Below are 25,680 nucleotides of genomic sequence, written 5' to 3' on the forward strand. Positions count from 1 at the left end.
TGAGTCTGGGGGGCACAGGCTGAGGTGCCAGGCAAGCGACTGGTGTGCTCACCACTTAGGAGACCGCTACATGGTGGCAGACTGTGGGGGAGGCACGGTGGACCTGACAGTGCACCAGCTTGAGCAGCCCCACGGCACCCTCAAGGAGCTCTACAAGGCGTCTGGTGAGTAGCGGGCAGGGCCACACGGGTCACCAGCTGCCCTCGCCTCCCTAAGGCCCCTGGCCGCAGGGGTTTGGTGCTGACTCCCCTTGCGCCCCCTCCCACCCAGGTGGCCCCTATGGCGCTGTGGGAGTGGACCTGGCCTTCGAGCAGCTGCTGGGCCGCATCTTCGGGGAGGACTTCATTGCCACTTTCAAGAGGCAGCGGCCAGCAGCCTGGGTGGATCTGACGATTGCCTTCGAGGCCCGCAAACGCACGGCAGCCCCACACCGTGTGGGGGCGCTCAACATCTCTCTGCCCTTCTCCTTCATTGACTTCTACCGCAAGCAGCGAGGCCACAATGTGGAGACCGCCCTGCGCAGAAGCAGGTGGGCCTGGGGACCTGTTCTGGGCAGTTTGCTAAAGGGGAGCATCCCTGCAAGGGAGTGAGTGGCCATGAGGGGCAGAGGGGACTCATCTGATCCACCCCACTTCCTCCACCACCCCTCTGGCCTCACACACCAGCCATGATGGCAGGAGGGAAGCCCATGAGCACCGCAGCTGGAATATGACCAACACCTGTCTCTCCTGCACACACACAAAGCAAACTCTTGCAACCAATGCCCTTGACTCCTGCCTGGAGACAAAGGGCTTCTCCCTTGGGACTCACACCTGGAACTGAAGCAGGACAGGGGCTCTGCTCAGTCCTTGGGAGGGGGGTTGGAATCACACAACACGCAGTCCTGGGGGCAGGAACTGACACGTGGGCCTGTGTCACCTACAGCGTGAACTTCGTGAAGTGGTCCTCACAGGGGATGCTCAGGATGACTTGTGAGGCCATGAACGAGCTCTTTCAGCCCACCGTCAACGGCATCATCCAGCACATAGGTGAGTCCCTGAGCTTGGGTCCTGCGTTCACCCCTACATACACAGCTAGGTGCGGGAATCGTTTCTCCGGGGTGCTTGGAAATTACGTGTCCTCACACTGGTGGGAAATCCTGAGTTATCCAAACACCTGGAGGATGTAGTGCAGTGCAGTGGTGATTAAGAGCTGGGAGGGATGACGCATAATTTTTTAAAAATTTATTTACGCATACAAGAACTGAGGTGTAGGCCAGAGGTACAGGGGCTGAGGGGGTTCATCAGAGACAGTGGGGAGCAGAACAGGCAGATGCACTGAAATACACTGCTGAGGGGAGCAGCAGGCTAAAAGGGAGAATTCTGCTGTGCCACAGGGTTCAGCTCTAGGGGACAGCTTGATAGCGCTGACGAAAACCCCTGCGCCACCAAGGAGGCCTGATGATGTGTAATCTTAAGAGGTTAAAGAAGTTCTGGTGCTTCAGTTCCTAATGTCTAAAATGGGGTGGTGGTATTGGGTTCCCAGTTCATCAAGCTCAAGGATTTTAACGTGCTTGAGTGTCTAGGGCGTGAGCACAATGTCTTGCATGTAGTAGGCACTTACTATCTATACACGTGCGGTCTTGTCTCAGACCCTCCACATCGTGGAGGGAGAGAAGAGTGTGTGTGAAAATACTGGGGGGTCAGAGCCCATGACCTTTGCCAGGAGCCCTCAAGGAAAGTACTGTGTCCTCATGGGGACAGGCTATGACTTCGTAAAAGAATTGGCTCCTTTATAGTTGCCAGGAGGAGGAGTGGTCTCAGCGACCGGTGCTCTCTCTCTCTCCCCATCTCTCCTCCCCCCCACCACTCCCCTCCAACCCCTCTCCCTCCCTCCCCCTCCCTCCCCTCCACCCTGCTCCCGCAGAGGCACTGCTAGCGAGGCCGGAGGTGCAGGGTGTGAAGCTGCTGTTCCTGGTGGGTGGTTTCGCCGAGTCGGCGGTGCTGCAGCATGCGGTGCAGGCGGCGTTGGGGACCCGCGGCCTGCGCGTGGTGGTCCCGCACGACGTGGGCCTCACCATCCTCAAGGGCGCCGTGCTCTTCGGGCAGGCCCCCGGCGTGGTGCGGGTGCGCCGCTCGCCGCTCACCTACGGGGTGGGCGTGCTCAACCGGTTCGTGGCTGGGCGCCACCCGCCGGACAAGCTGCTGGTTCGCGACGGCCGCCGCTGGTGCACCGACGTCTTTGAGCGCTTCGTGGCGGCCGAGCAGTCTGTGGCCCTGGGCGAGGAGGTGCGGCGCAGCTACTGCCCCGCGCGCCCCGGCCAGCGGCGCGTGCTCATCAACCTGTACTGCTGCGCCGCCGAGGACGCGCGCTTCATCACCGACCCCGGCGTGCGCAAGTGCGGCGCGCTCAGCCTCGAGCTCGAGCCGGCCGAGGGGGTCCCCGACGGCGCGGGCGTGCCCCCTGGCCGCCGCGAGATCCGCGCCGCCATGCAGTTTGGCGACACCGAGATTAAGGTTACCGCCGTCGACGTCAGCACCAACCGCTCGGTGCGCGCCACCATCGACTTCCTTTCCAATTGAGGGTGCGCGGGCGCGGCGTCAGCCCCTCGCCGGCCCCGCCCTCTCCCGGGCCGGGGTCGGAGGCACGCGCCGGGGCGGAGGAACCCGAGGTCGGCGCCCGCTCCCGCCTTCTGCCCAGGGGGGCACCAGGTGAACGGGAGGATGGACGAGGACGCGTCCAGAAACGCCGGCTTTGCTTGGGGCTGCAGGGCCCTGCCCAGGACTGAAGTCGGGGCGCCTTGGCAGTCTCGGACGGCACGCCCACGGGGGGCACGTGACCCGGAAGGCGCGCGGGCTGAAGTGGGGGTGGGGTGGGGGTGGAGCGCTTGGGCGAGGCCCGGCGGAGTCGCGGCGGGAGGGCGGCCGCGCACTGACTGATGGGCTCGGGCCGAAGCGGGCGGAGCGGCCCCGGGCCACAGAGAGGGGGCTGGAGGCTGACCACCCCCTTGGCTGTTCACTGTAAAAGGGGCGGTGGCAGGCCGAAGTGGCTACAGGGTGAAGGTTAGAAGGGATGTGGAGGTAGCACGCGGGGAGGGGGCGTCCTTCAGGGCAAATGGCCATCTGGGAAGGCCTCAAGAGCAACCTAGAAACGCCCCATTTGCACCTATCCCAGCCACCGGAGGGCGAGGGTGGCAAGGACAGCAGGCGCTGAGGGCTGGCCCAGCTCTGTTGTCCACTGGGTGTGCCATTACCAGGTGCTCTGCCCAGCCGCACGTGCAGCAGCCCCACCTGCCTGAGAACCCTAAAGTGACAATAAAGCATTTATGCTCTAGGTGAGGCTTTGTGGTCTGCGGTACCTCACAAGAGGGGACCTCGATAGTTGAGTAGTGCAGAGGGCTGACAGCTAACCAGAAGGGAGCGCTGCAGTCTCCCAGCAAGCAACCTCAACAGAACTACCCAGCTTGGTAAGACCTTGCTTAGATGTGAGAGAAGGTCCTTCCCCACCCAAATTCAGTGCCACAGCTGTACCCAGGCCCAAAATGCCACCACCTGTGCAGACCTCTTTTGGGGGTTAAGCACGGTAGTACCATTCGGCGCCCTCGTCTCCTAAAAGTTTAGCCAAAACCTCCTTGGTCCATCGGTGAGGGTTTGGCCTTTTGGGGGCCCCAAGAACAAAAATCCCACTGGCCTCTGGTAGCCACTGAAAGTTTATTTCTTTAGGGGTTTATCCAAACCAGTCATTTAAAAACCAAGTAGCACAGACCTGTGGGGTGGAGTAAGGGCTGCACCTCCTTCCTACTCACCGTGGACATCATGGGAAAGAGGGAGGGGACAGAAGAGGTGGCCAAAGCGAGACAGCAGCAGCAGAAATGGGGGCAGTGACCTCACAGCCAGCTCCCTCCTCTCACAAGCCCTGGCTGGAGCCCCTATGGCTTGGGGTGGGCCTGCCCTCCTCCCCCACCCTCTTCAGAGAGCCTCCTTGGGGGCTCAGCCCATTCCTCAGGCAGGAGACCGAGGCACACAGAGAGGCAGGGGCGGCACAAATGAAGGCAGAGGTGAGGCGTGGGCGAGGCCTGGCTTGGAGGCCCCTGGACACTCCATCCCCACACCTCCCCAGGGAGGGGGAGGAAGCCACACCAGCATGTAGCCACCGTGGGGAGACAAAGTGGGGTTTAAGGCTGAGGGGCCCCAAGGCAGGCGGGGGCACGGCCTCAGTCAAAGCCGTGCCAGTCGCTGTGCTCCGAGTCGTATTCCAGCTCAGCGCCCACACACTTGACGCCGTCCAGCAGCATGGGTGTGCCGTGGTGCCGGTCTGCAAGGCAGGCGACAGGTCCGCATGCCAGGCTGGACCCAGGGCCCCGACCCATACCAAGGGGACCTCTACCCCGCCCCTCTGGACTCTGTGAGTGGGGAAAAAGGCACTGGCCATGAAAATTGGGAACCCCAGGCCAGAGCAAGGATTATCTTTACAGACAGGCTTCCAGGGAGACAGAAACCCTTGGTGGCCAAACTGCCTCCCTCCTCCTGCCAGACCGCGCCCTGTGTTCTCACCCATAACGCGTGCCTGCACCATCACTCGCACGCAGGTGCCGGTGCCACCTTCGCAGGCGAGCAGCATCTCCTCCTTAAGGACGCCCTCCTTGTGTGCTAAGTACTCACACTTGACGCTGTAACCTGCCCAGGGGGATCAGCATCTCCATGTCCCCGTGCCCCCCAGCACCCACTGACCTCCACCCGCTGCTCTGGCTGCCTCCTGCAAAGGAGCACAGATGGCGCAAGATCCAGCCCACCCCCCAGTGCTGGGCACACCACCCCAGGAACCTCCAGCCCAAGGGCCATCCCATATAGCTCCAGGCTCAAACTCGGACTCCTTTTAGGATTTCCCAAAGGAGGGCAGGGAGAGATGATGGGAAGAAGGGGGGCTACAGGACAGCCTTGAGAGATCAGGTAGCAGGAGGCAAAGGTCAGTCTACTTAAGAGCAAGATCATGAGAAGATTGAAGGGCATGAGACTGAGGCTTTTGCTGTCTCAAAACAGACATCTTGGTCTCTGCCAGGCAAAGGAAGAGGGGCCTGAAGCAGCCAGGAGTTAGTACCCAAAGTTCCTGTGGCTTTAGCAGGAGTTGCTTGTGGGGCAGGGGGTGGGAGGACTAAGGTGCTCCCCAGATGGCCTGTGCAGGCTGACATATGAGCCCACAGGCTTCAGCCAATGGGAGGCCTGGGGGTGGGACCTGCCAGGCTGCCCCACTGCAAGCCCATGAAGAGGTATGTTTTCCAACTTGCTGAGCTGCCCAAACCTCCTAGGTAGGGGGTTCACAAGGGAGAACCCCATCTCTCACTCCCACCCACACCCTGCTGGAAGACAGGTCTCCAGAGCCTGAGCAGGAAACCCACCTTCTGGGATGGGCATGATGCTGAGGAGCTTGAGATGTATGCTGGGGACAGGTGCCTCTCTGATGTCCTTGCTCAGCCTGTGCACCGGGGGCAGAGTGAAGGTAATCTCATACCTGTGTAGGATCTTCAGGAAGCCAACCTGCAACGGGGTGGGGCAAGGAGGCGCCTTCATTTACAGCCTCCCCCAGGGACTGCCCAGGTGTGCCACCTAGGGGCCCTGTACCTGTTTTCTTGGATCCCAGGGGAGCTTAACTCCCTCTCCTACTCCAGCCGGCCCCTCACCCTCACCCCGGTGGCTCCAGGTGGTTCCCATGAGCGCCTGATGCCCACTGCTCAACACAATTGTCAGCATCTGTCTCGCGGGAGCCATGGCTTCTTGTTGGCACATTTAATAAACAAGGTAATGGAAGCCAAGAAATGCCTGGCTAAAGCTCTTACAATAGTGGCCGGGCCTTCCCTGGACCACTTGGCCAACCCTGCTGCAAGCAGCACACTGCCAGAGGCACAAGCCTCTGCCCACAAGAGGCGCCAAGGCCCCACAACACATCTCCCAGCATCTGCCCAGAGCCAGCAGTGGTGCTCTCTAGTCACTCTCACCAGGCAACACGGGCAGCCCAGCATGAAGGGTAGGGCAGAATTAGAGACACAGACCTGAGACCAGCTGTGTCAGTCTGGAGTAGCCCACAGGCCTGGTATTAGCTAGCATGTGAACATAGATGCCCACCTGCCCACAAAGGCCACTGTGCCCCATGGCCCACAACCAAGGCGATTTCTGCTCTTCGTACACAGTGCTTGGCAACCGGTGCCCTGGGAGACTGCTGCCATCCATGGAACTCTAGTGGTGTGGAGGGTCACAACCTAGGTTGTCTGCAGATCAGGCGGGCTGATCCCTGTCTCAGAGTGTAGAAGTGCAAGCTGTCCCCAATACTCCTGTCACATGCCAGGGCTGGAGAGCCCTGTCCCTGGGCCCCGGCTGGGCTGCTGTGAAGAGCATTCAGCCTTGCAGTGCAATTGAGGTGACATCACTGTGGGCTCAAGTACAGTCCCTGTGGCCCCAGCTCTGCTGGCGGGGGGCACACCTCTTGAGAGAGCTTCTGACTGTTCCTGCCAATTGTCACCCTCTGACCCAGCTGCACCACATACCAAATTTTCCAAGGGAAATACTCAGATGTGAGAAAAGGAACCCATGACTGCCCTATTTATAACAGTGAGAATAAAAAGAACCGTAACACCAGGAATAGGGAACCAACTAAATCAGTGTTGAGACGCATAATGGAATACCAGGCAGTTGTAAAATTTCGTGGAGGACTATTTACTAACACAGGCAGGAGTTGGTTCACAACAGATGTAAACAAGTAGTAGCATGTACACGGTGATCAGCTTTTTGTTTTTGGAAACAAGCTTAAAAAACAAAACACAACTAGGGCAACACATATCAGAATATTAACCAGGGTTTTTTCTGGATGGTGTGATTGTGTCTTTTGAGTTTCTTTATGTTTTTCTCTATCTTCCAAATTTCCTCTAATTAACATAGATAAATACTGCCCGGAGGACACACCTCTTTTTAAAAGTTTTGGTTCACTGTTTATTCCCTTGGGGATGCTAACAGCTGTAGGAAAAGACCAAGGATTTGAGTTGAGCTGAAGTGGGGCTGAATCTGGGCCCTTTTCAGGGTGGGGCTGCAGGGCTCCCCCTCCACGTGGTCTCAATGGGCCACACACCTTTCCCGAGCGGGCACTCGGCCCAACTCTGGAGTCCTGGCTTGTTGTCCAGCCTCAGGGCCTCCCTCATCCGCTACCCTCGTCTGTCCCTCCAGAGACCCCCTCCTGCCTCTCCCAAGTGGGGGGGAATCCCACCATGTCCTAGCAGTTGGAGGCGCACGTGAAGTGTGACCCCCAGGAGAGCAGGTCACTCCACCAAGCAGGCAGCAGGGAGGAGCTACCTAAATACTACGGCCAGAGGCGTGGTAGGAGGGACAAAGCAGTCACACCTTGATGGCAGCACCGCTGGCCTCATGCCATTTCATTCTCACCCCAACTCTATGAGGTGTGCACTACCCCACACTCACTGCACAGAGGAGGAAAGGGACAGTTTGCCCAAGTCGCAGAGCGGAACAGCGGCCTGTGCTCGGATGCAGGCCTTTGCACCACAGCCTTGACCCTGCTTCCACTGCTGCGTGGGATGACATGGGTAAAACGGCTCCAAAATGCGCCCCTCTCACTGCCATCTCACCCCCACCTCTTTCCAGATGAACAAACTATGGTCCAGGATAGGAGGTGCCTATGAACCCCACTTAGAGGAAACCGACAGACCAGGAAGCCAGACAGGGCCACAAAGGAAGTGGAGTGAGTCAGGCTAGAGATGGGGGTGGGGTGTGTGTACCTTGACCAGAAAGCTGCTGTCGCTCTCCTGGGTGACCATTACCACCGAGTCATGCAGCTTATCATCAAAGTGAACGTGGCTCTGGGAGCTTTCTGCATCGTGGTCGGCTGCAAAGTGGATGCTCCGGACTCTGGGCTTGGTGCCTAGGAGGGTGGGAGAGGGCCCCAGAGCTGCAGAAACCCCAGGAAACCACTCCTGTCATCTCCCCAACTCCCTGCCACTGCCCTTGGCACCACCCGGCACCCAGGGGCTGAGCTCCCTCCAGGGCTAGGCTGCCTCTTACAGACGCTGGAGATCATGAGGCTTGAGGCCCTGTTTCCTGCTCAGTCTCCCACAAAAACCGCCAACCCAGAGAGGGAACAAGAGAGATCCAGGGGTTGGCTGACATGACTTCCCTGAGATGAGGTCATGCCAGAGACAGAAAGAGACAGGTTCCCAGGCCCTCAGCAAGCCCCAGGCAGTGCAGGTCTCAGTCGGCCTCTAGACTGCTCACTTCACATGCCAAGCTCCTCTTCTCTGGGATCTTCCATTCCAGGTCTGCCAGTGTCTGAGCCTCTTGCTCCCCCTCTTGAAAAACCCAACCTGGAAGCGGGTAGGAGGGTGGGGAGTAGAGGCAGGACAGGTCCATAGGGCCTGCCTGGTGGTAGGAGAAACACGGGAGCCAAAAAGCTCTCCACCTACCTCTAGTCCTCATCACTGATCACTAACTACCAAATAAGTGGAGAACCCCAGGGGCCTCCCGGACCCCTTCCAGAAATGCCTGCCGTGCCCAGCTGGGATGAGTTCCCAAGGCCAGAAAGCAGAAGGCAGAGCTAGGCAGAGGAGCGGGAGCTGGGCTGAAGGCCCGGGCTGGGGCAAGTCAGCCTGAGAGAAGCACGACCTGGCCTTTCTGAGCCTGCAACCCCTAGACCGCCAAGAACCCTCCAAGAAGCCTTTTGGGAAGAAGCCTGGCTTCCCGGACACTCAGTGGAGGCCGGGCCCCACAGACCTGACCCTCAAATCTCACCAAGCCTCCCTTGCCCAGAGTCCTCTGAGCGCTTCTGGTCTCAGAACAAAACCCACATTTCCTGCCACAGCCTGCTGTGGCCCTACCCACCTCACCAGCCTTCCCCCGAGCCCTTCACACACCCCAACCACTACAGCACACTTCCAGGATCATCACACAGCAGTCAGCAGGCCCCGGGTTCCCTGCCAGGGCTCAAGTGAGCCCAGGAGGTGGCACAAACACGGACACAGTCAGACACAGACACAGGCGCCCCTCCCACCAGGGCCACTGCACTCACCTTTGTTGGCTGCAGCCATGGACGCCCTCCCCAGCACAGGGTGAGACATGCAGCATCTGCCAGACACTGCTTCAAGCTCAGCAGCCTCCCATGCTCCAGAGACACCAGCAGGAGCCTAAGGGAGCAGGGGGGAAAGAGGGGTCAGGGCCACCCATGAGCCTGGGGCGGGGGGTGGGGGGGGAGCAGAGGCCCTCCCCTGGGCCTGTCCACGCTCCTCCACTCACTCCCCACATCCACCAGAAGCCCTTGCCCCCGCCTGACACCCTGTTGAGCCAAGGCCTGTCAAATGTGCTGAGCTGCGGCTTAGGATGCTAAGTTGCCAGCACTGGACACTTGTGTCCAGCCCACCTGACTGGCGGGAAGGGCATCCTGGAAGGGAAGAAGAATTCACTGACTCTTTCCTGAGGTCAGTTCCAGACCAAGGTCTGGCCCAGCCCAGACACACAGGCTATGCTCTCCTGTAGCGGAGGCTACCTTGTCTGGTCACACACCCAGTGCAGCCGGGTCTGGGCAGAGTCAACAGTCTCCTGGAGGGAGAACAATGGGGCCCACAAGATTTGAACAGAGACTTGGCGATCCATCAGGGCCACTTACAGAACATATGCTGCAGAGGGCCCCAGAGCCCACCATTCAGACACTGCTGGTTCTTGGGCAGCCTCAGGGTGAGGGCAGAGGGGGGCTTCCTGCGTGCGCAGCCTGGCCTCTGATGGGCTGAGCCCGGACCATTTCTAAGCATCGGAAAGGATGAGCGCAACTGACAGAAACAGATGGAATACTTAGAGACTACAGAGGAGGAGAGAAGCCAAACAAACCAACCCAAGCCCTCATTTGTCACCAGTGACGGTAGCAATGCCCTGGCTCTTCACTCTGGAAATTGACAACAAAGAGAAATCCTTCAGCATCTCCTGGCCTTTCCTGTAGCTAAATCACCCTAGCGGTTAAGGGAAAGCTCTTCCTTACAGAATTCACACTAACAAATAACAAAGGAATTACCAAATGCGATGTAATTCTGCAACCCCAAAAAGACAAAGGTTGGAAGCATCAGTGAGTAAGCAGATACTAAACCAGGAAGGGAGGCTTGCAGTGCCACTGACAGCTGATCTGGGGTTCTCATGGGGATGACACAAGTTTCAGTGTGGGGGGGGGCAGTGGGCTGGCACACCCTGTCCATCTCCCCTTGGTCACAGTGGGGCAGCCCGACATGCTGATGCCTGCTGATGTGAGGCGCATGAAGTCACAGCATCCGTGACAAGGAAGTCATGCCCAAAATGCCTAACGTGGATCTCATGAAGCGCCAGTTCCAACCTTCCACTTACTTAAAACACAGTTTAGTGGGACAAATTAAATGCCTCCTCAAGAAGGGAAAGAGACAAGCCCAGAAGCAGGTTATTGTACAGGCCAACTGACCGGTTTTCTTTTTTTTTTTCTCCATCAAACTGCAAGTAGAAAAATAAAGGTAGGTTGTTCTAGACAAAGGGTGGGCAAACAATAGCCTGTGTGGCTGCCAACTGCTTTTAGTAAATAGCTTTTTTTTTTAAAAGATGTATTTATGTATGCACACATGAACTGGGGAACGGCCAGAGTGCTGGGGCCGGTGAGACAGGGAGACAGACTGAAGTACACTGCTGAGGGGGACAGGCAAGGTCTGCGGTGCCGTGTGGGTCAGCTCCCGGGTTGGGGAGAGACCGGGGCTGCAGTGGCTGTGGACAGCCCCACAGTGCTGCACTTTAAACCTCTGTGCCACCAGGGAGGCCCCAGTAAATAAAGTTTAATTGAACACCCCCCCCCCACCTATTTGCATGCTGTCAATGGCTGCTTTTGCCCTAAAGCAAACCAGCTTTGTGCAGCTGCAACAGAATCTGCAAAGTCTAAAATATTTACTATCTGGCCCATCACAGAAAAGTTTGCCAACCGCTGTTCTAGACTAACAACACGGAGATAAAGAAGGCAGGATACTCTATGGGATAAATGACCTCATTTTTTCACCACATCAATTGCAAGAAGAATAAATAGGATGAGGGGGTTCTAACTACTTTTCCTAAAAGACATTTGGAGGGACTGAGTCTCAACACTATAAAGCCTTCATCAGCCACTGCAGCTGTTGAGCAGCAAAGGCTCTTGGGAACTATTCACAAAACTGACCCTGTGCGTGCATGGTCCCCCCCCCCCACCGCCTGCCCCCCAGTCCACTGCCTCCTTCACCCAGGCAACCTTCTGCCAGAACAATCCCTCCTCACCTTACCTGAGTCTCAACCCCAGACAACACCCCCACCTATGCCAAGACACCTGAAAATCTTTTAAAGGATTCTCTTTCTTGTTTCTGGGTTCATCTAATCTGTGTTTCCCATCTTACAATGACAGCAAATGTGTTTTTGCCAAGCCCTATGTAGACATCACTCAGCCCACTGCCTGGCAGGGAGGAGCTGTGATCACTTTCTAATTGTTAAAATGAATGAGCAAACTAAGGGTGCATAAGCATGGGCTTTGCCTCCAGACAGAGGCACATTCAGGGCCAGGGACTCTAGGTTGGGAGGCCCTCAGGCAGAGGGGCTGCCCCTACTCTCTCAGCCAACCCCTGCCCTGGTGTTAATAGTGTGGCCTCCCACTGGCCATCCTTCTAGGCTTGCAGCATTCAGCTGGTTACCTGCCCCTGCGTCCTTGACATGATAACCACTGTGGGCAAAACCCACTTCCCGTGAGCTGTGCAGAACTCAGCATGGAACTGGCACTCAGGCACTGTCCACAGCCCTTGGGCAGTGAGAACACAGACAAGGGACTTCAGAGGTCCAGAGTTGGCTGGAAAAAAGCAAGCCTCCTTTCACAGCAGACAGTCCTGGTCCCCATTTCCTGGGAGCCAGACTGGCATGCACACACAATTCCTAGGAAGAGAGGACATCGGGCTTCCTACTGTGTCCATGGGGAACACTGCCCCCCACGCTTATGCAAGGAAGAACATGAACTCCAAAGCCCAACAGTCCCAGTTCAATTCAGGCAACATGGACAAGTTATTTCACATCTGTATGTCTCAGTTTCCCCATCAGTAGCTTAGGAATAAGCAGTGGCCTCTTCCTCAGAGGATCTGAAACTCCATGACGACACTCCCCACTCCACCCCCACCTTCACAGAAGCAAAGCCCCAAAGGCCTGGTTTCTGAAGCAACAACAGTTTCAAGGCAGCACTGACAGAGAGGCACTTGAGGTCAATCCCAGAACATCCAGGAATGGTTCTCTGGATGGCTGGTCCTCTGGGGACTTCAGACTCTCAGAAAATGGTCAAGGGTTGAGGAACCTTCCTCTTCCTTCCCTCCTCCTGCTTTCCCCTTCTCCCACCCAACCCCCCCAATCTCCAGGGATTATCAGGGAGCAGACTTCAGGGAGCCTGCCATCCCTACAGATGCATGAGAAAGAGTAAGATATACACCCTTGAAAGGGCCCCAGGAGGAACATGGGGGTGGTGAACCCCACATATGCACAAAAATGAAGCCCTTCCTCAAATGGGCTGTCTGGGGCGGGGGTGGGGGGATCATGACAGTCACAGGAGGGGGAAAGCTGGAAGGTTGGCCATAGGAGCATCTTTGGTTCTTCTTCTTAGGAAAAACTTTCCATGGGACAGAGTTTAGGTTCCTCTTAGCTTTAGTGAGTAAGGCTGCTTTGAGGTCACCCTACCTTGGGCAGGGCTCAGCCAGGTCCAGTGAAGCCTCTGGCATGTGGAGCAGACCCAGGGATGTAGCGAGTGAGTGGACAGAGGGACGGTTACACAGGAAGCTGGAATTCTCAGCTATCTAAACTGTCCAGGTCATCCCACCCCGGGCCCAAGGGCAGGCCAAAGACAATCTGTCCATGCCAAAGTGGAGCTCCAGAACTTGCTATCCACTCCACCCCACAAGCATACTCTGCCCCAGAGGCTGTTCCCCAAGCCCAGCATCATAAAGCCAGCTGGGACTGGGGCGTGCCCCTGAACTCTTGGGGCCTTGTTTCTCAACCTGTTGAAATACTTTCTGAGTCAGGAACTCCAAAATCTTCCACACACTCCCCTCTCCCTCCTCCACTCCATCTCTCCCTCCCCCACCACTGAACAAGGCTCCGCCTGGCTTTAAGCACTCAGACCAGCAGAAGTACTTGTCCAGCCTCTCCTGAAAGTTCAAGCTGGTAAAAAGCAAATCCACTGAGGCCACAATGACCTGCTGACTCCAGACGCTGATAAAGGACCTGGTACATGGTGGGGGCCTGCAGAGATCAAAGCCCACAGAGGAAAGCCTGGGGGTCAGGTGTGGCTGTGGCAGTTTGACATCAACTGGGACTGGCTGTGACTCCATTTCCTCCTGCCGTCAGCAGGTCAAAGGTGCAAGGGTAAGTATGACTGTTCTATTGCAAACCAGTGGAAAGGGGGTAGGATGATGAACTGTGGCAAGAACTCCCCAATCCCACCATTCTATCTCCTCATTCTGGGCTCTCTTAAGCCCAGCCTCCCCTCCCACAATGCGCAGCCCCTCCCCACCTGCCCCTGCTGGAAAGCATTTAGATTCCGCTAATCTCCAGACTGCTGTTCCACCAAGGCCATTGCCCCCAAAAGAGGGGGCCCGTTAGACAGCCACTTCTTATTCTTTGGCAACCTGGGCAGAAAAACTGCCCTATCCCAACATCTCAATGCTAAAATTCAAGGGGAGAGGCAACCTTTCCATGTCTCAGTCCCTGCTAACAGGAACAATGGTCCTGCACCGAAATAAACGATCTCCTGCTGCCAGAAACCCGGGAGGTGCCCAGCCCAGACACCAGAGGCCCAGGTGTAGAATCTGGTATCCTCTCCCGCTTCACTCCCGTGGGTGTGGCCTCCCCATCCCAGTCCTATTCTCGTCTTCTCGGGGGACAGAAGCGGCCGGACGTGGCCCCATCACACTCCTCCTGGGCTTCCAGGCTGCGCCCCCACCCTCACCTCTGCTGACGCAGGAGTCTCAGGAGCCCGCACTAGCAGACATCACCGCCCTCCTCCCCGAGGCAAGCTTGGTTCAGAGAGGCTACCCGTCCAAGGTCACACAGCAAGGCGGTGACAACAGCGCTGGAGAGAGATGGGGTGGGGGGGAGGGCTAACAACAGCGCTGACCCCATCATGCCGCCACCCTTATTGTGTCACACGTACCCCCGACAACACCCCGCAAAAAACAGCTCCACCAGCTAACGGTCATCCGCGTCCTGGGGCCGGACATCTCCTTAGTTCATGTGCCAGGGAACCCTCCCAGATCCGCCCCGGGGAGCAGAGACCCCCGCCCCGCCTGATGGGGTGCTAGGCACGACAGCCTGGGACTGCCGCGGGGCCCGCAGGGGATCTCTGCTAGCCGGACAGAGCCAGGAGGGGGCGGGAGGGGCAGGCTCACCGTGCGGAGCGCACCCCGGGACCCGGCCAGGCACGGACGACCCCGGCGGCGGCAGTGGCAGTCGCGGCAGCAGCGGGGGCTCAACACCAAGCACGAGGAGGGAGCCCCGCGCCGCCGCCGCCGCCCGCCCCTCCGTCACGCCCCCGCCTCCACCGATTGGTCGGTCTAGGGGGTGGGGCCTGGATGCTCCGGACCAATGAATGGGCGCCAGAGAACCACCTACGGGCGAGGGGCCACCGTATCACGTGTGTGGGGTCTTGCGGCTGCGCCGTGCGAACTCTCGGGTAGCCTGCGAGTTCTCGCGATGAAGAGCGACAACTCATCGGACGTGGCCGGAGGCTGGACGGGACCCAAGGGAGAGAGGGAAGGAGGAGCGCCGGGAATAGGGTACGGCCGCGTCACTCCTTCAGTTGCGGCGTTTGCACCGCTTCCCAGCGTGGGGCCTGACTCCCTCTGGAGCAGCTGTCAGGCGGGGCTCAGTTAAGAGGGGCACCTGAAGGCCACCTTTCTTCCTAAATTTCCAAGCCGGCTTCGGCAGTCGAGGCAAGGGCCTGTTCAGGAGCTGCGAAACCCTCTCTACGACCCCCGGGTTTCGACCCTTCCCCTTAACGCTGGGCCGCCGAGGAAGCACTCCCTCGAGAACCAGAGACGCGTGCTAGGAGCCCGGCGGGCGGGGATAAGCTTCGGAACAAAGAAGGCACGCGAGATGGGGGGTTGGGAGGGCCTGTGTCTTCGCCCCAGAGGACCTCATCCTCCACGCCCGGTCTCCGGGGAGGCGGTCGCCATGGCAGCCAGATGCGCGTAGTTTGCCCCGCCAAGTTGCTGCCGTGCGGGAGGCTTTGTCCTCGGGTCTTCAGGGGGTCCAGCGGTGGCTTCACCTACCGCTTTAAAATGACAGGCCCCCTCCTCGTTTTACTGGCTGAGACAGACAGGGTCCCTTACTATGCCCGCAGGAGCAAGCTGCTTCCTCCTTCCAACAATGGGAGGACAGCTGAGAGCCAACTTTGTAATCTACCGAGGTCTCTGCCTTGTTCACCTCCGCTATCCCTGTGACACTCTCCTTCCTTGACAGATTTATCTCCCCAGCTTATTTACATCGCGGCCTCCCCTGCTGCCTAGTGTTCTAACTCATGACAGTCTCAGAGAGCCTTTCAAACTTTTTAGCAGCGTTGTGGGTGTTTCATGCGCTCTCTGGTGTTTGAGTTGTCCCCCAGCACAGGCATAGGAGAGTAGCACATTCTACTCCAGCCCACCCACTCATACCAGATGCTGCTTTCTCCCCTGAAGGTTTTAGGCGCCCCACTGCTGCTCGCCTCATTGTACTCCCGTCTGTCCTATTCTTCCAAGTCTAAAGTTGGCAGACTGTGAACCCAAAATAGGCTGCAAATGTATTTTATTTAGTCCACATGAGGCTTTTAGAAATTATTATTTTTTTATTTTTTAAAATTTAATTTCACATCGTTCTTCATTTTGTGCCTTTTTCCATCCCGGTTGTAATCCCCGTGGACTTCCCATCTCCGATTCACCCGTGTGCCATCACCATAGTCCCGTGCACCTTTTCCACCCCATTTTTTATCCCAATCCCCACTCCACCATTTTTAGAAATTCTAGTTCTCCTTTGTCTTCCTCCTCATTCCTCTTTTGATAAATCAGATGATGTTGCAACTTGGACATGCCAGCCTGGCAAATATGTATTGTGTTGGCATCTGCTCCATTTCCTCCCAGTGGTAATTACTGCCATAGGTATTATCCCTTTTGCTTTCTATCCTTGGGTGGTCAGCTTCTCAGACGGCTCCCACAATCCCTATGTGCTCCTCTCCCCTTGAATGTGACCTGGACCTAGTAACTTCTAGCAAACAGAATATGACCAATGTGATGGTTGTCACATCATGATTCCATTGATGAGATGAGACTGTAACTTCCACCTTGCTAGCAGACTCTGTCATCTCTCTCCTGCTGGCTTTGATGAAGTGAGCTGCCATCCTGGTGATGGCCACTTGACTAGAACATGCAGACAGTCATTGTCAACAACTGAAACCCTCATCCAAGAACACACAGGACCTGAATTCTGTTAATAACCAAGTGAACCTAGAAGTGGATCCTTCCCCTGTTAACTTTTCAGATGAGATCACAGCTCAAACCAAGTAACATCTGTAGCTTTTTGAGAAGTATGCAGCCATACGTGGACACTTGAAGTATGAAATAATGTACAGTTTTAAGCCACAAATGCAGAAGTCACTGTGACCCTCTACAAAGAGTAAATACTGCAGGAAATAAAAACAGCTGGTTATGGAGCTCACCACATTAGGCAGAGCTGCGATTCCCTGTCACACTAAAACTAATGTGTCTACCTGAAAATGAGGAAACTGGAGAATTGTCTTTGTCAGAAAGAAACAACACAAAAAGTTACACAGTAGTAGGTAACTAATACAGGTTCTTTTCTGTTCTTTTGCTATTTCAGTGTTGCAGTGAACATTGTAGGGGTCCCCAAACAAGAGCTTAAATTTCCCCCTGGGGTGTATGCTTAGGAATAGATAATGGCAGGATCTTAGAATTCATAGATGTTCAATGTCACCCGATTCAGTAGTGTCACGTGACCATGGTTATCTTGGTCAGGGTTAAGAGCCAAGTTTGGCCTCAGTTCATAGAACTTGGGATTAATCTGTGGGCAGGATTGGAGTCATGTGGAGGACATTTAGGGGGTCAATCCATGTACAGGGTTGAGGTGAGTGTGTGGCTACCCTTGAGACTCTGAAGTCTGGAATTTAGGGTTTTTCCATGGTATTGGAGGGCACTGAGTATGGGTTTTGGGTTTAAGTCTAAGATCAGAATTACAAGTCAGACTGCCCTAGACAAGACCTAATCCTTGGTGATATTATTGCCTAATAGAGGCCATCAGGGCCTACCCATTTTCAACCCAAAAGGCTTTTTAATTCAAGGGTTGGGGATTAGGAACTAGTTCCCCTCAGAGGTCCCAGCAAAAAAAGGCAGGCACAGGAGAAGGCACAATACCTTTAATGAGGGGCACCTGTCCCATATCCCCCAATTCTCAAAGGTACTGCATAGGAGGGGAGAGTGACTGGCACAGGCACTGTGGATGCCTTCCCCACACCTGGCTGAGCCCACTCCTCACCCCTTCCTCTCCAGCTGCTGCTCTCTCCAGCCTTGAGCCTGATCCCAGGTGAGTGCCTGGGAGGGGCAAGGGAGCACCTTAGCTGCTGGGGGCAACTTCCCCTGTGGCCCAGGGGTTGGAGAACTAGCCTGGACAGAAAGGCCACTGTCCTCAGAGCTGGGTGGGGACTTAGTCTTAGGATTGTGGGCTGAGCTGGGGGCCAGCACAGGGAGCACCAAGGCAGAGGCCTTGGTTTTGGGGTGCACGTCAGGTCTCTGCACATGGCTTCTGGGTTCTGGAAAGCGGTCCATTCTCCTGACCCAGATGGAGTGGAGGAGATGGCTTAGTCCTGGGGCTCATCTCAGAGGGGTCCCGACACACCCCGACCCCAAATGGAGGAGCTCACACCCCAGAAGGGATATTGGAGCCGCTGGCTCCACCCACCCATTTGTCCTTCAGTGGATGGGTGGGTGAGTAAGTCGCATTGGTTGCTCAGAGCCGGAGTTGGGTTTTGGCTGGTACTAGGGCATCCCACAGGCTCCCAGCGCTCACCGCTGCTTACGCTCCGCCTGCTGGAGCCTTCGGGAAAGGTCCTCTATGCGCACGTTCTTGAGCTGAAGCAGGTGCTCCAAGCGCCTCACCTTCATCTGCAGGACCTGGTCGGCACCAGGAAGAGGTCAAGCCCTGCCTCTCCATTACTGCCACCCAACTCTGCACCTTCCCTGTGCACCCTCACCTGCACTGTCTCCTGTGAGGCCAGCAGCTCCTGCTCCTTTTCAGCGATCTGAAGGACAAAACTTGGATCCCCCTGCAGTGCCTGGCTATATCCTGGAGGGCGGGGAGGGGGCAGCTGCGCCCCCCTGGTGTGGGAAGCAACTTAGCAGAGGCCTGACCTGGGGGGGCCGTCATCCTTCCTGTGTTCTCTTAGGTGTTTTCTTCTCCCCTCCACCCCCACCCCCTTATTTCCTGTGTTCCCAGACTTTCCAGACACAACCTGTCCCGACCCTCACCACTCAGTTCTTTCTAGGGAGATTGTCTGACCTTATAAGGTCAAGAACTCCCAGCTTCCTTACCTGAGCTGCCCCCCTCCCTTGGGGTCCAGAGCACCGTCCCCTGTGACCTTCTGGGACAAACCTGAGCAAGCAAAGTAGAAAACAACACTGGAACACTTTTTCTGTCTTCCCGTCCCCACTCCCCAACCACCCCCTTAGAAAGGAAGGACAAGAGGAAGGTTCCTCCTGGGAGGAAGGGAAAGTAAAGGCCACTTTACCCACATCCATGTAGCCAGTGCCATCCTGTGGTGCCAGCTCCTAAAAGAACCCCAGGGGTCCACTGTGAGTGAGAACTTGCATCCTCAAGGAGCCCCATGTCCCTTCTGTAGTCCTCCAGGTGAGGCACCCTTCCCCCACACTTATTGCCAAGGACTTTATACTGCATGGGAAGCACCCTTGGGTAGTGGAAGAAGCCTGAGGCGGGCACCTGTAATGAGCCTGTGCCCTGCTTCCGCTGTCTCTGCTGCCGCTCCTCCAGGCGCTGCCTCAGAGGAATGAGCACCAACTCCACCACGCCTGGAGCACACTGAGCAATCTTGCGCATCACATCTTCTGGCACTGAGAAGTTCAGCTTGTTCAACACCTTCCTGGGGAGGCAGAAACTGGGATGATGGACTGGGTTCTGGGGAATGAAGTAAGGAGGGGAGGACGGAAAGGGGTGCAGCAGTTGCAGTCCTAAGCATGCCATCCTAGGGGGAAGGAAGGGCATTGCATCTAAGCCCTGTGCTTGGGTGTCCAGAGGTCCCTTGCCTCCCTAGTTAAGAGCATTTTGTTTTAATTTCAGACATGTACTGTTCTTGTTGTCTTCCCCACCCTGTTACCCACACAGTCCTAGCCTCGGTGGAGGAGTTTGGGCTAGCCCTTCCTGGCATAACTGGATAGGGGCTAGAGATCTGCCTATGCACCCATGTTTTCTGCTACCTGTTCAGGTGACCCCAGTTGCTGAGTTTCTGCTGAAGAGAGTTGGCAGGAACATAATTGTGCATCTCCACCATCTTGGGGAAGTAAAACTTGACAACCTCGGCAACCAGGACTGAGGTGTGGAGTGGGAGCAGACGTGGGGATGGTAAGGGAAAGGGAGAAATGCATGGGGTGAGAGAATGGTGGGGGGTGACAGAGCGGTGGGGCCAGTTGGAGAAGTGGATTTGTGGGAAGGGAAAGAGTGATAAGGAAGAAGGGGGTGGACAAAAAAAAAAAAAAACAAGATCAGTGATAGCTAGACACTAAACCTCCAGCATATCCTAGGGGAACTATATCCATTTCCCATTAACTTAGGGCTTCTGAAAACAGGTCCCTGGTACTCTTGCAGAGAGTGAACCTCCAAGACAGACTTTCAAGAACCTGAAGCCTCACCCTAAGAACTCACATTGACACAAACGTGCTCCAACATCAAGGTGTCAGGAGAGTCTCAGACTCACACAGACAAGACACCTATAACAAGATCCCCTTTACAAATACGCACACAGGACAGAATGTATAAACACAGGCACACGTACAGCACATACAAAACCACATAGAAATGTACATACACACACTTCCATTACTGGAGTTCCAAGAGACACTCATCAACATGCATACATACACACACAGATTGTCACATCTGATTTGCCAATATATATGTACGGAGAGACAGCGTGCATACACTTCTGGCATTGAAATTCCAGGAGACAGACTTATACATACATACAATCACAAAGAAAGCACACGTACACACAGACCCATTACATACTACAGAGGATAAAATGTGTCAATAGGCGTATGAGCACAGACTCCCACAAGAGAGAACCTCTCTGACTCTCTCACACACTTCTATTAAAGTCCTGAAATTGACACCCCCCCACCAAAAAAAAGCCTGTTACATGCACACAAACAGAAAGGCATACAAATAGACCCCCTTCCACACAAAACACAAGAAAGAACATGTAGATACACACGGACAAGCAGGCACGCACAGATACACTCTGTAGTGCACACCTCCGTCACTGAAGTCCCGTGAGAGATTTCGCTTGGGCCGGGAGAGAGGGATGTTGTCCACCCACAGGTACAGCTGGTGTAACGCCTCCTCGTCCACGTTGCCCGCCATCGGCGCCCTCAACAGACTGTTCCAGCCGTTCAGTGTCCAGTCCTAAACTCAAGACACCTCCAGCGCTTTCTCTCCCTCCACTACCGGCGCTCAAACCAGCCTCTACCTCTCTAAGCCTGAGTCTTGTCCTAGCTGGGAGCGGCCATATTGTTTTCTGAAACCATGGCAACCATCAAGCGTCTCCGAGGACCATGGGCTTCTGGGAGTTGTAGTTTCTTCTCCATGACCTCCTCTCAAGATCGACCTTTGAAAAGATGGCCTTGTCTTCCTCGCTCCCCAAGAAGAAATCACCTCTCCGCCCGCCACAGACTGACCAGCCACTGGCCTGCTCTGGAGCCTGCAAAAGCCAAGTAGGCCCACAGAACCCACTGCACCAACATTCCCAAGGCTGGGACCCCCATCCATTTCTGGGTCCTTTGACAGTCAGTCACATGTGAAGGCAGCATCCTAGTGTTTGTCAGCTTTAACTGGGGAGTCCACTTTGATGACCACTGCTTCCCATCTGGAGTGTGATAGCCTGTGTGACAGCCTCTTTGCCAGTCACTCTCAAGGTTCTGTGCTCATGGGTCATCACCACTACCCACCAACCTCCACCGCGGTGTCCCCTGTGGCACTTAATGTGTGACTTACACTCCCAGGGAGAACTCCAGAGCCCAAGGTTAGAGTCTTGGTAAGCCATTTAATTCCTGAACCCTATCTCCTGCTTTGTGAAATGGGGATAGACCTCACCTCTTTGTCCCCTAGGGGTGATAGGAAAAGGATTTACGGTAGATACGCTACTTGTGTGGAGACTAGGGAAATGGGAGTTGCGAGAGCTCCTATAGACACTTCCCATCCCTTGGCTCCCTCCAGGGAGCTATGGTTAGAAGTTGGTTCAGTGCCCAGTTCCGTTTCAAAAGAGCACCACCGTTAGGGGGGTTAGGAATATGGGTCCTTCATGCAGATAGTGGCAGAACAGGGGCACTTCCCAAGTTAGTGGATGGAGAAAGCTGCTTCCACCAGGCTAGCAGTTGTGGCTCTGGGTATGGCTGGACCACCCTGTGCCTGCTTTTCCGTGGCTTTACCTACCTCAGAGGGGCTTTGTGAGCATCTGAAGTGCTTAGCACAGCACCTGGCATACAGCAAGGGCCTACCTGACAACACTGTCTGGTGTTATCATTGAGGTGATCGCAGTTCCAGCAAGAGGTGTTTTTGTTGGTAGGAGACACACGAAAGTGATTTGCCTTGTTGGTATCTGCAGTGAGGGACTTGAGTTGGCCAGGGACACTTGGGGAGGCAAAAGAAGGTCAGGGTAGGCTTTCTGGTCTCCTCTAGATCACAGATGGGCTCCAGGATGGAGATTAATGGGGGTATAAGGGAAACCCCAACTACTTGTCCCTGCCACTTAGTTTTGAAGCCTTCAAAACCTGGAAGGAATCCCTGAATGCTTAAGGCCCCGTGTGGAAGCTCTGAAACCTTTGCATTTAAGTCATACAAAGCACCTTGCCACACCCATGGCAAGTAAGGGACAAAAGATGACCTGGGTCCCCCCCCCCTTAACATTCCAGGGTGGAGAGAGGAACTGCAAGGAGGTGGGGGAGGGAACCACAGGGGTGACATGCCAGCCCCAGTGGAGGTGGGAAAACCGGTTTGGGGCCCAGAGCTGCAGCGGTGTTCAAGCTCAGGCCTTTTCCCTAGCTGGCACTGTGGGGCCTCAGGGCCTCAGTGAGGGTGGGCCAGGAAGGGAGAGGCTGAGTCCTGAGAGAGAGAGGGAGTTGGGCCAGTGGAGGATCCAGCTCTCACCCTGGGCCATGGATAGGGAGTCAACTCATCCTCAGCCTTAGGGGTGCAATCTGACCCCAGTGATTCCATGGGCCAGTCATTTCACCTTCCCTTTGCCACTGTCTCCACTGACAGCCACCAGGTTGAGAAATGCCAATCACTGAAAGGCCTAAAGGGTTCACCAAAGGTAAACCAAGGAGTGCCCTGCAGGCTCCTCCAAACTCTAACTGGGACCTGAGATGCTGCCCCCACTCCTACACAGAACTTCGCTATCAGACCTTGATAAGCCTAGAGGCCAGGTGCCCGGAGTTTAACTTGGCCCAACAGGACAGCTGGCTCGCTCCTCCTGTCCCAGCCTCCAGAGCCCAAGCTTTTCTCTAACCCCAAAACAGTGCAAGGCCAGCTTCCTCAGATCAGTGTGGTGCACTGAAGACCCCTTCCTCCCCCAGCCTAGGTAACATTTAGATTTGGAGGAGGCCCCGCACCCGGATCAGGGCCTAGGCTGTGGCCACCTTCTCAACACTTAAGCAGCTTCCATGTCCCACCAGAGCAAGAACTAAAGGGAACCGGGAAGGAATGTTTCCCCAAGACAGACGCAAGCCCAGACCATGAAGGATGCACCCTTGGCTGTTAAAACGTTCACCCCCACAAAAGGGGGGTGAACGGATTTATTGAATTCATACTGGGAAAGGAGCAACTGGATGGCTGGACTCTGGGCCCAGCCCCAGGCCCCCTGCCCAGGAAAGGGCCCTGCCAGAGAGGGATGAGAGGCATGGGGCCTGCAGCTGCCCACAAGGGAAGCGCCCATTATCACTCCCCTGGAGGGCCTCTTGGGAACCTCCAGTCTGGAAAGAAGACCAAGGGCCAAAGTGACATGGACTGGGCCAGAGAAAGGGATCAGGACGGTGGGGAAGCAGGCAGAGGCAGGCTCAGGCGCCTGCGGTTAGACTGTGCTTCTCGAGGTGGCCTGGGGTGGGGGTGGGGGGCTGCCAGCCTAGTTGGGGCCTAGGCTGGACCTTCCTATGGAGCCCTTCCCAGAATGGCTTTGGGGTCCCCCCCACCAATGACCTGCTGTGGACGGCAGAGGGGAGAGGCACTCTCCGGCCAGGAGCTTCCAGGGCCCATCCCTGGCTACTGCTGTGGCCTGGTCCACTGATGGCATGGTGTGGTAGCACCGGACAGCTCCCCCACCCTCCCCACCTGGTCCCCCAAGCCCAGGGGCAAATGGGGAGGAAAGAGGATTCTGAGAAAGAGGCAGTAAGCAGGCAGTGAGGCTGACGCCAGACCTGGGCCCGACAGAGGTGCCTGGGCATGTCACAGGGCCAGGGCAACATTACTAAAGGATCGGGGGCTCCCTACTCTGGCCCATCCACAGCGGTGCCCAGAGAGTCCTCCGCCCTGGGCTGGTGCTGCCACATCCAAGCTGGGAGCATGGCTAGGCCCAGTGGCTCAGCTTTGATGTCCGAGACCCCGAACGCCTGCCTGCCTGGCATGGTTCTTTCTGGTCACATGGATCAGATCATGTTCCAAGTGGAGGATGTGGCTCTGCACACGGTCGTCAATGGGGAAGGAGGTCAGGTACCTCTTGACCATAGCAAAGTAAGCCATGGCTTCCCCAAAGCTGGGCACAGGCACCTCATCACCATCCTCATCATCATCTTCGTCATCTTCATCCTCATCATCCTCCTCCTCCTCATCCTCTTCCTCACTGTCCGACTCAGAGTCCTCCTCGCCTTCCAGGAAATGGAGGGTGGGGCACTGGGCCTCCTCCTGGGCACCATAGCCCCCAAAGCTGCCACCAGCCTCCACTACGCCCTGGGCCCAGTCCTCGGCCTCCAAGCCCTCAGAAGAGCTCTCCTCCTCTTCCTCCTCCTCTTCATCACTGTCATCCTCGCCCTCCTCTTCTACCTCCTCTTCCTCCCCCAATTCCTCTCCTTCTCCCCCTTCTTCCTCTTCCTCCCCTTCCTCCTCCTCCTCCTCTTCCTCCTCCTCCTCCCCTCCTTCCCCTTCTTCTTCCTCTTCCTCCTCCTCTTCCTCCTCCTCCTCTTCCTCCTCCTCCCCCTCACTCTTGAGGGCAGTGGTGATGGTGGCATCAGGGCCACCCCCAAAGCCAGCTTCCCGAAAGCAGGCAGCTATGTCCGCGGGCTCCACCGCCTGCCAGGCTGCAGCCACAAAGTGCAAGGCCTCCATGAGGCCCAGCTGCAGGCCCGAGCGATCCTGGCCCTCTAGGGCGGCCATGGCCTTGAGCAGCATGGCCTGGCGGTAGTGGCCCTTCACCTGCTGAACCACTCCCCGCTCCAGCGGCTGCACGGTGCCAGGCGGGAAGAAGGCCAACTGCACATGCCTGAGACCCGAGGTGTCCAGGGACTGAGCAGCCAGGCGGCCGGCCAGCAGCAGGACTCGGCGAGACTCCGCGGCCATGCGGGTGTCCAGGGCCTTCAGGTACTTGGCCAGGGCCTGGGTGGTGACACCCCCTTTAGAGTTGGCGGTGTAGTCGCAAGGCAGTCCCGCCTGGCCTGCGCGGGGCTTGGCCGACTTGCCAGCCACAAGCGGGGGCAGCTTCTCGCTGCCATCAGCGTTGGCGCACAGCAAGACACTCAGTCGCTGGGTGGCCCTGCGTGCCCGTCCGTCGCTGCCACACAGCCCCGCGGCCTGGTCGGGCAGGAAGTCGTACCAGAGACTGGTCTCGATGGCGCTGAACACGTCCTGGGAGGCATAGCCCTCGGCCACGGATGGCGGCTGCTCTTCCAGAGCGTGCCAGCCCGTCGTACCCCCGCCGCTGCCCTCTGAGGGCACCGCGGGCGGACTGGCAGGAGCCGCTGGGGGCCGGGAGACAGCGCTGCGCGCGCGGGCTCGGGCCACACCGCTACAGGACACCACTCCGTGGCGCCGGCGGAAACGGTCCAGCCAGCCATTGGAGGCGGTGAAGTCGTCCATGCCCAGCTCCTCTGCTATCCGCAGCGCCTTCTCCTTGAGGATGATGCCCTTGACGGGCAGGCCGGCGGCACGGATCTGCTGGAACCAGGCGATGAGCAGCCCCTCGAGCTTGTCATAGGGGGACAGCTTGTTGGTCTTGCGGCAGGTGGAGGCCACACCGTACTTGCGCTCCGACGCCAGGATGGCCCGCTTGTTCTTCAGGATGGTGCTCAGCGTGGACGGCGGGATGTTGAAGCGCCGCGCGATCTCGCCCTTACGCAGGTCCGGGTTCTCCTCCACCTCCTGGATGATCCGCGACTTCTCCCGGAACGTCAGCTGCCGCCGC

General features: G+C 56.7%; 4 protein-coding genes across 8 annotated transcripts in view; 1 reads left to right on the forward strand and 3 right to left on the reverse strand.

Moving 5' to 3' along the window:
* The window catches only part of HSPA12B (heat shock 70kD protein 12B), a 17,422-nt gene extending 13,912 nt beyond the window's left edge, over positions 1-3,510 (forward strand). Inside the window, exons 10-13 of one of the 2 annotated variants that reach the window (XM_012728066.1) lie at positions 60-164; positions 271-529; positions 925-1,028; positions 1,906-2,742. In XM_012728066.1, coding sequence (XP_012583520.1) covers positions 60-164; positions 271-529; positions 925-1,028; positions 1,906-2,561 — 1,124 coding nt within the window. In that variant the 3' untranslated portion in view covers positions 2,562-2,742. Of the gene's footprint in view, positions 1-59; positions 165-270; positions 530-924; positions 1,029-1,905 lie in introns of both variants that reach the window. The other variant, XM_012728067.1, reaches the window with a different exon arrangement.
* A 162-nt stretch (positions 3,511-3,672) lies between these two features.
* LOC101618533 (chromosome unknown open reading frame, human C20orf27) lies at positions 3,673-14,528 on the reverse strand. Of its 4 annotated transcripts, XM_012728467.1 has the most exons (7): positions 14,411-14,528; positions 14,176-14,228; positions 9,040-9,154; positions 7,757-7,899; positions 5,375-5,513; positions 4,533-4,655; positions 3,673-4,293 (listed from the first exon to the last, which is right to left on the reverse strand). In XM_012728467.1, exons 3-7 carry the CDS (start codon positions 9,086-9,088, stop codon positions 4,193-4,195), a joined length of 555 nt encoding a protein of 184 aa, XP_012583921.1. In that variant the 5' UTR covers positions 9,089-9,154; positions 14,176-14,228; positions 14,411-14,528; the 3' UTR covers positions 3,673-4,192. The 4 variants fall into 4 exon arrangements, with proteins under 4 accessions (XP_012583921.1, XP_012583919.1, XP_012583920.1 ...); XM_012728465.1 differs by lacking the exon at positions 14,176-14,228; XM_012728466.1 differs by lacking the exon at positions 14,411-14,528 and having other exon boundaries at positions 14,176-14,391.
* A 2,881-nt stretch (positions 14,529-17,409) lies between these two features.
* Positions 17,410-22,199, reverse strand: SPEF1 (sperm flagellar 1). The gene is made up of 7 exons (XM_004687365.2): positions 20,549-22,199; positions 19,496-19,607; positions 19,002-19,161; positions 18,793-18,832; positions 18,596-18,656; positions 18,259-18,382; positions 17,410-18,178 (listed from the first exon to the last, which is right to left on the reverse strand). The coding sequence occupies exons 1-7, from the start codon at positions 20,655-20,657 to the stop codon at positions 18,071-18,073; spliced, it is 714 nt and encodes a 237-aa protein (XP_004687422.1). The 5' UTR covers positions 20,658-22,199; the 3' UTR covers positions 17,410-18,070.
* An 842-nt stretch (positions 22,200-23,041) lies between these two features.
* Positions 23,042-25,679, reverse strand: CENPB (centromere protein B, 80kDa; the record flags this gene model as incomplete). The annotated part of the gene is made up of 1 exon (XM_004687007.2): positions 23,042-25,679. A coding segment is annotated over one exon (1,812 nt), but the record flags the coding sequence as incomplete, so codon positions are not given.
* Position 25,680: the final 1 nt, after the last annotated feature.

This window comes from Condylura cristata, unplaced genomic scaffold, assembly GCF_000260355.1.
Source record: "Condylura cristata isolate star-nosed mole 26May11 unplaced genomic scaffold, ConCri1.0 scaffold00022, whole genome shotgun sequence".
Lineage (NCBI taxonomy): Eukaryota > Metazoa > Chordata > Mammalia > Eulipotyphla > Talpidae > Condylura > Condylura cristata.

Excerpts from the sequence above, each read along its gene's own strand:
- LOC101618533 (XM_012728465.1), bottom strand. The coding sequence starts at position 9,088 with ATGTCTCACCCTGTGCTGGGGAGGGCGTCCATGGCTGCAGCCAACAAA. Across the intron at positions 5,514-7,756 it reads ACAGCAGCTTTCTGGTCAAG|GTTGGCTTCCTGAAGATCCT; the intron begins GTACACACACCC and ends ACCCCGTTGCAG. Across the intron at positions 4,294-4,532 it reads GGTGCAGGCACGCGTTATGG|ACCGGCACCACGGCACACCC; the intron begins GTGAGAACACAG and ends CCTGCCTTGCAG.
- SPEF1 (XM_004687365.2), bottom strand. The coding sequence starts at position 20,657 with ATGGCGGGCAACGTGGACGAGGAGGCGTTACACCAGCTGTACCTGTGG. Across the intron at positions 19,608-20,548 it reads ACGGGACTTCAGTGACGGAG|TCCTGGTTGCCGAGGTTGTC; the intron begins GTGTGCACTACA and ends TCCACACCTCAG. Across the intron at positions 18,179-18,258 it reads CCTCACAGGAGACAGTGCAG|GTCCTGCAGATGAAGGTGAG; the intron begins GTGAGGGTGCAC and ends GGTGCCGACCAG.